This window comes from Saccostrea echinata, unplaced genomic scaffold, assembly GCF_033153115.1.
Source record: "Saccostrea echinata isolate AGI-Se365-2 ecotype Australia unplaced genomic scaffold, CSIRO_AGI_Sech_v1 ptg000023l, whole genome shotgun sequence".
Taxonomy (NCBI): Eukaryota; Metazoa; Mollusca; class Bivalvia; order Ostreida; family Ostreidae; genus Saccostrea; species Saccostrea echinata.
Genome location: NW_026889772.1, coordinates 1,693,326 through 1,701,238, shown reverse-complemented (window position 1 = coordinate 1,701,238; position 7,913 = coordinate 1,693,326). Strand labels below are relative to the sequence as shown.

The 7,913-nt window shown below is 37.9% G+C and overlaps 2 protein-coding genes across 4 annotated transcripts; both read right to left on the bottom strand.

Moving 5' to 3' along the window:
- Positions 1-1,174: 1,174 nt before the first annotated feature.
- LOC133191336 (uncharacterized) lies at positions 1,175-3,344 on the bottom strand. Its single transcript, XM_061327082.1, has one exon. The coding sequence runs from the start codon at positions 3,034-3,036 to the stop codon at positions 1,339-1,341; it is 1,698 nt and encodes a 565-aa protein (XP_061183066.1). The 5' UTR covers positions 3,037-3,344; the 3' UTR covers positions 1,175-1,338.
- A 716-nt stretch (positions 3,345-4,060) lies between these two features.
- LOC133191335 (ankyrin repeat and SOCS box protein 1-like) lies at positions 4,061-7,602 on the bottom strand. Of its 3 annotated transcripts, none has more exons than XM_061327080.1 (4): positions 7,148-7,602; positions 6,726-6,922; positions 5,514-5,850; positions 4,061-4,453 (listed from the first exon to the last, which is right to left on the bottom strand). In XM_061327080.1, the coding sequence occupies exons 1-4, from the start codon at positions 7,293-7,295 to the stop codon at positions 4,311-4,313; spliced, it is 825 nt and encodes a 274-aa protein (XP_061183064.1). In that variant the 5' UTR covers positions 7,296-7,602; the 3' UTR covers positions 4,061-4,310. The 3 variants fall into 3 exon arrangements, with proteins under 3 accessions (XP_061183064.1, XP_061183063.1, XP_061183065.1); XM_061327079.1 differs by having other exon boundaries at positions 6,726-6,946; positions 7,148-7,601; XM_061327081.1 differs by having other exon boundaries at positions 6,726-6,907; positions 7,148-7,600.
- Between the last annotated feature and the right edge of the window lie 311 nt (positions 7,603-7,913).

Below are 7,913 nucleotides of genomic sequence, written 5' to 3'. Positions count from 1 at the left end.
GCATGCTTGTGACAAGACCTTGCGTTAGGTACCAACAATTTTGACCCTTTGACCTTGACCTTTGAGTTTGTCCCAATCTGTTGCCTTGCAGGTCGAGAAAAAAATAATTTTATTTGTTTCCCCCTTATTTTAACTGTATTTCTACATGCCCTTATATTAAACTTCGGACCCATTTTGTTGCCCTTCACTGTATGCACAGAAACTGTTAATTGATAGTCAATCGTTTATACAATTATACAAATAGACAGAAAATAGAAACAAAGCGAACATCAATCATGCATTAAAGTCCGCCGAAAGAATACAGATTGAGAAATGAGCAAACAAGGGCTTCTGGAAGCACAAAAGGTGGGATTAGGTGCCATGGAGTAATCACCCTCCGTTTGATTCGTCCCACCTGCCGTGAACTCTTTGTCTTGATCGGAGTAATCCGTAAGCAATTCAGGATGAAAATATAGCCTAACAATTTTTATTCAAAACGTCAATCAACAATTGACCTCAGGTATTTACAAACAAATGTCGTCATTGTATCCACCGAAAAAAAATTGCAAAATGTTGACTTAACACGTAAATAATTGCTGATACCCTTGCAACATTAACTTATTTGTTGATAGCATGTCAAGCTTAAAAAATTGATCATATGCACACAGATTGCGTAACAAACCAACTGGAAGACATGCAGTATCTATTATTTTATACTGAATGCTTTATACAAATAAAGGAGAAGCGCTTGCATAAGATTTTTGTTCCTATAGAGAGAGAGAGCGAGAGAGAGAGAGAGAGAGAGAGAGAATATCACCCGTTGTCAAGCAATGATTACTGTTGCTAATTTCTACCGCGCTGGAGGGTGTGGTTCGATCATCCTTTTGAGGGTAATGGTGTTTTTTATCCAAATGTTTCTCGGCGAATCAAATTCAAGTAATTCACCTGAAAGAATTCTATTATACAAACATTTACTAGGGTTGAAAGTAGCACTGATTATGTTAGTCCCCAAGGGATGAAATATTGTCCGACGCGAAGCAGAGGGCAACATTTTTCGTTTATCTCGAGGGGGCTAACATATTCAATGTTGCCCCAAAACCCAGTCAGTAAGTGTTCTGCGATATGAAAAAACAAAACAAATCAATAAAACAGCATTTTGATTTCATTTCAAAGTTGAGCAAGATATTTATCCTGCACGTTTATTGAAGTGCTAGCGAATCTCCCAGTTGCCACGATTGTGTTACTTGGTTTAATTATTTGACATTTTGTTATATAAAAGTTTTCCAACATCTCTACGTAGGGTATGATAGATCTCGAATTCTTCTTAGATCAACATGGCGCTGTGCAGTAATATGTAGGTCACACCTTGACCATGTGGATCTTGTCTGTTTCGTCTTCTGTGATAACAAGTGTACTGTCGTTGATCGTAATGGCAAACGGTCTGTGGACGCCATCACTTTTCTTCACCACAGTCCTTACCTTTTTCCCATCATCCTCGTGCACAACCAGTACCTCATTCAAATCGGGAAAAGACACGTAAAGCATGCCGTCATCATCGGACGTCACACAGCACGGCATGCTGGGAAAACCTTGGTACCAGAGAAGTTCCAGATTATCGTTAAAACAGATCACGTGATTAGAGTCCGTGAAGTCGCAGACGACAATATTATCGCTGGCTGTCGACGTTAGAAACATCGGTACGAGAAAAAGAGGGACGGAACCCGCGGGATTCCTGTGTCCTAAAAGTGTTTTGAGGACCTTTCCCTCGTCTGAAATGATTTCTATTCCTGGTGGCTCTTCACCGTCGTAAAATGACACACAGAAATTCCCAGTCGACAGCAGACATATCCCAATATACGACTTTTTCGTTCTGACTTGATCTCGAATGTGCATTTTCTTTCCCAGAGAGATGTAGGCAATTTTACGTTTAAATAAACGGGTTGCTGCAATTTCATCGTCTGTAACTACTGTCATCCGACAAATATTGTCTACTCGCATGGAATCGACATACGAACCGTCGTGCAGGAAGCGTTGAACAACTCCGGTCTCTCCGTCACACGTCACGATGTATTTGTCCGTCGCTGCTACGTCATAATAGTTACACTCTTCGACGTCTGCTGACTGTTGACCCCTGAAATGCGAACTCGAGGAAACTTGTAACTTTCCACATTGCTGTTTGCTTCTTAACATGTTCAACAACTGTTTATTTGGAAGAAAATCTATTGGAAACTTCTGTGTTTTAATTTGCAGAGTTTCTTCAAACTTCTCAAGTTCCTTTAGCTTTTTGTTGACAGAAAGATACACAGACAAGAGTTCGGAAACATTTTCGTCGTCAAAGTTTTGATTGAATGAGGAGTATCTCCTAGCTATTTCATCATGAACTGCGTGATTAATTGTCATGCCATTTTTGACTTCGTGTTCTGCTACCTTAGTTTTCATTGCACCAAGACCTGCTTTGCATCCAGCATAAAAATCGTCTAATTTTGCTTCAAATTCGCCGATCTCGCTCAACACTTCTTGTTTAGCTTCAGAAATCCCGTTTCCATTTGTGACAACTCGTTTGATTTTCTCAGATTTGAGATAAACCTTTTCCAGTTCTCGATTGTAATTGATTAACACCGGCATCACTCGTTGATAAGCTTTCTGAAGATTAACACAATCACAGTTTGGATGACGATGATTTTCCACTGCGTTTTCAGCGCTCGTCATTATCTGGCATCCAAAGCAGAAGAAATTCAGATCCTCGCCATTATCACTCACGTTCACTCGCCTTGTGTCCTCCTCTACCACTTTGATCAACGCCTCCGCCAGACTGTCTGTCGGGAAAGCTCGCGCGCTCTCCCAGGGGTCGTCTGCTTTGCTGACCTGGATTTCTGTCTTGTCCACCGGGCAGACGAATACACCGTCATCTATTGAGGCGCTGACGTGATTAGCCAGACAGGCGAGGCAGAATGTGTGCTCGCACGGCAGTGTCCGAGGATCTCGAAAGCGCTGTAGACAAATCGTACAGGTTAAATAGTCCTCAGTAACATTTCGAGCAAGACGACTTGTAGCCATCTTAGGGGGAAAAATGTATTTCAAACTTCACTTATTTGTACTGTCTCACTGAAAAAATGGTAATCTCTAATGTAGAATCTCGGTTCACAATTAAAATATGCGTTCTAAATTCTGATCGAAGTCTTTTTAATTCCTTTCCCCTTTAATCATCAGATTAAAGCTATACGCACGTATACAATGTTTTGAAGAGGGATTTTTAGGATTAAAGATATTGTGCCCGCACTATACTGACTTGGCACTGACAACCTTGTATTGTTTTGTTTGTTTCTGACGTTGACGTGGACTTTTATTATTGAAAACAAGATTAATGAACGTAGTCTGCACGGCGTCAAAGCACCCCCCCCCCCGGTGACTCCCGGGTGTGCTAATTTCACGTACATTTAGACAACAATAAACAAACCAACACAAAGTTTGTGCGTGCTGCAAATTTAAGGAATAACTGTCTATTTTTTTGTTTTCATGATGTGATCAAGCAATTGGCTTGCGTGATAATTTGCATAAGGCGTTTATGAATGAAAGTACCACGCAAGCGAATTGCTGGATCATCATCATGAAACCAAAAAATCTGACTATTCCTTCTATTTACAAGCTCTTGATTCCATAAATTCACGTGCTACAAGCCCCGTCTACTTCTTTTCTCCCACCAAGCACGTGATTTTATTCTAATCAGACCTATCAATGAACCATTAGCTTCATGTAGAAATCAACTATGTTTACAATTGGTTTTTTTTTCTCGGACAAAGAAATTTAAAAATGTAAATATTTAAAAATGATTTATTAACAATGAGTCTCTGATAAAACTGTGGCTCCACTGCTTTCAATTTGTAGTTTGAGAGAAAAATTGCAAATGGACTTGCAAAACTGCTCAGAATTTTGCATTAATAGAATTTTGTATATATTTATGTTTTTAAATTTGACTGATTTATTCAAATGATGAGGCCTAACTGCAAGAGGAGCAGTTTAATATGGGAGGCCAACAGCGGGGATTCAGCAAACGCTCTCTTACACTTCGTTAAGGTAAAAATTTTAAACCTGACATAAATATTTATTGTGTTATCGTAAATACATTTATGAATACAAAACAGGAAAACCAATATAAGTCAAATAAATACACATTACAGGCAGCATACTCACAGTACTGTATGTAACAAGGAAGTTATACTAAAAAGTATCACAACTACACAAAGAACATTCCTGCTTAATGGAAGCCCGACGTCAAACACAGGCAATCCTATTGAACATATATATTGGATTCTGCATCACAGTTGATTTCCTCAGAAATAAACTACATCACTGAATGCTAAATAGTCCTTCATTGTCTTTGGTAGGGGAAGGTGATTGATATAAAGGAGTGGTTTCCTCTGGAGACATTGATACACGAACACTCGGCAAGCAGACACCAAAGAGCGAGGAGAGGCTGAAAATAAAAGATGGCTTTTAACACTAACACTGTTTGGTCATACTTTACAAGTTGTCAAGCTAAATGAACATCCTAGTGCTACAATCTATTAATATTTTAACACCCATTAATATGATAGGACTTGATCCTCAATGACTTCCAATACTAAAGCAACTGTGAAATACCCTTTTCATTAAACAACATATTTCTCGGTGACAGAATATTGTGATCACCCATGTATAGGCACAAGAGGACCATATCTCTCTTGTAATTCCACCTGCATTAAATTCAAGATACTTTCAATTTAATTTTAGGAATTTACAATAGCTAAAACAAACCCCGTCTATTATGTGGCAGTTTAGGCTATATGGACCGGGGATATTGGCGTTGCCAGTGTGTATGTGGGGGTAGGGGGGGGAGGGCTTAATCAGGTTATATGTAAATGAAATGAATGTTCATTTATGACAAGGTGAACTTATGTTGTGCATCATGGAGGTCGAAGACTGTTTAAGGAGGGAGAAATGAAGTAGTTTGGGCTTTATGTACTGTGGCTATCGGTCTTGGTAGCTCAGTGGTTAGGGAACCTGACAAGTGAAGAGGCCCACGGTTCGATTTCCGGTCCCGCCATGTACATGTATGTTCTTTATTCATTCCTCCTTTCCTACTACCAAATATTTTAACACCCAACCCTACAGAGGTGTAGGGTGACATCACACAAATACGTAAAATATTACAAAATAACAAGAATATTGCAGTCATTGATATATTCAATTACAAAGGAGAGAGAGAGATTTAAATTAAGTTCTTAGATAAATATATATACTACATCTTTTTCACGAAAAACGATAACATATTTCAAATGAGTTTTATTAAATGTATCGATGTCTTTTTCATCATTGGAATGGCATTTTAATGTCTAATTTGATAATCTTAACTTCTACCCTAGTTTTCAAGCCGCATTCGCCATCCATCCTTTCATTCCTCCCTCATTCCCAAGATACAAGCTTTAATTTCTCTCCGATAAATTCCTTCTAATTCTCCGATCTTTCTGTCATTTCTCCTTCATCCTCCTACATACCAGCTTTCTCCCTGATGAAGTCCTTCACAAACTCCTTGTCCTCTCTCCTGTCATACAGACAGTCATCTCTCCAGTTAAAGTTCCACCTCCCACATCCAAACTCATACAGCATAACCAATATGGCCGCCGGCTTCAGATAGAAGATGCAGGCAAACAGTGGCGACATCGTCATCGTCTGACGTGTCACATGGTTATAGTCGATCTCACAGCCGTGTTGTAACAGTGACTTAATCAGGTCAAAACACACACGGTTATCTACAGTTGTAGAAAGAAGGAAGTCGACTGCGCAGACTCGGCCATTGCTAAAGTGCACAGCGGCATTGTATTCCAGTAGAAGCTGTCAAAATAGATAAACAGCGATAGGTTAATGTGACATGCATTCTATTACTTAGTCATTTAGATTTCTCTTTATCATAATAGTAAACTGAAGTCTCTGTCAAGATGTAGCTCTACTGTTTTTTTTTACTAAACAGTAGCACTTAGATTTAAAACTATGGCAACAACAATAAATAAAATAATGATCCTTTGTTTATTCCTTTTTAATTGTAATTGGACAAAAATTTAATAGTAGTATCCCTTAAAAAATTTCAAAGAAATTTCTACTTTTAGTAACTATGGCAATACAGTTCATCAAAGTCAACAACAGATAAATAGAATTATATATTTTGGTGCAGTCTACTTGTCTACCCAGTTTTTTTGATCATCCATTGTTGCCCCATCCAAACCCAGTGGGTCTTAATTTGAATAAATTTGAATATACACTATCTGAGGATACTTCCATATCAATATGCCTCATCTTGGCTTTGTAGTTCTTTAGAAGAAGATTTTGTAAGATTTTTTTCCCTATATATTCGTGTGTAAAACTTTGATTGTCCATTGTGGCTCTACCCTACTCCCAGAGGTCATGATTTGAACAAATTTGAATCTATACTACCTGAGGATACTTCCATTTCAATATGACAAATCATGCCTTTACAGTCCTTTAGAAGATTTTGTAAGATTTTTTCCCTATATATTCCTTTGAAAAACTGCATGTGATTGTCCATTTTGGCCCCAACCTACATCTATGTACCCCATGAGGGTCATGATTTGAACATTCAAATCTACACTACCTGAGGTTGCTTCCAAATCATTATGTCTGATAATGGCTTTGCTGTTTTTGAGAGGAAGATTTTGGAAAAAATCCATTAAGCTACAATGTACACACAATACCTGTAAAATGTCCACATTCTTGTGCATGACAGCTATGTGTAGAGGGGTGCTGATATTTTTTGGACTCCCTTCTGGATCTGCTCCTGTCTTTAGCAATAGACTTGCTGTGCTGATGTGAAGATTGAACACAGCTTTATACAGTGCAGTTTGGCCTTTCCTGTCTGTGACCTCTAACTCTGCGCCTGCGTCTATTAGAACTTTAGCAAGATTTTCATTGCCAGCTTCAAAACAAATTTTTGTGATCATGTAAAATCAAGTGTATATGTTACTGGCCCTTCTGATTTCGCTTCATTCATTTATTAAATATATCCAATGCACATTAATGTTAGGCTAAATATACAAAATTATCTACATTGGTACATATTTTAAACAAAACATGTAATCATTGCTATAATTGATCAATTGTTCAGATGGAATCATACCTGTTGCCGCCATATGTAAGGCTGTCTGACCCAAATAATTGACAGAATTCACATCTGCACCATTCTGTATCAGTTTATACACTTCCTCAATGTCGCCATCCTTAGCACTCTGTACAACTGATGGAGTGGTACAGAAGTCGGTGCTCATCTACTTGCGTAAGTCTCTTTAAATTATGATTTTCTATCAAAAATCTGGCTCAACATGACTCAAGGGTCATAACTTCCAAAACACAGCTTTGGCATACCTCAAAAATAATGATGTACTTTACAAATCTGATTTTATTTATAAGTAGAAACAAGTACTGTACATTAAATTTGCCATTTTATTCGGGGGGGGGGGCTAAGCAGACACCATTGTGTCTTCCTATTAACAATTAATCGAAATAAACCAACGTTTCAATATCTACTTCTGTGTTCCATGATGGCTACAGCGCTAGCTCTCCCATTTTTCAAAAGATAAGTTTGTCTTTCACTTAGTCAAGACTCAAGTTAGTCACTTAGTGTGATACTCACTATGATACTGTCAAAAATCATTACCGGAAAAAATAATAAAGGTCCTTCCTATTAAAACCAAAACGATATACATTACAAAACCCGGAAAAAACATCCTTTTAAAAATCTAATCAGCGTTCGACAGTTCATGATTTTGAGAGGATTAATTGAATTAGGACAAGATGTTAATTAAATTCATAAGCATGATAAAGATTTCATTTTATAATTCCGTGAAAGTGAAAATTTCAATTTAATATTTCACCAGAATTCATGG

Coding starts and splice junctions, on each gene's coding strand:
- LOC133191335 (XM_061327079.1), bottom strand. CDS start 7,295: ATGAGCACCGACTTCTGTACCACTCCATCAGTTGTACAGAGTGCTAAG. Junction 6,947..7,147: donor CTTACATATGGCGGCAACAG/GTATGATTCCAT, acceptor TTTGTTTTGAAG/CTGGCAATGAAAATCTTGCT. Junction 5,851..6,725: donor AGAATGTGGACATTTTACAG/GTATTGTGTGTA, acceptor CTATTTTGACAG/CTTCTACTGGAATACAATGC.
- LOC133191336 (XM_061327082.1), bottom strand. CDS start 3,036: ATGGCTACAAGTCGTCTTGCTCGAAATGTTACTGAGGACTATTTAACC.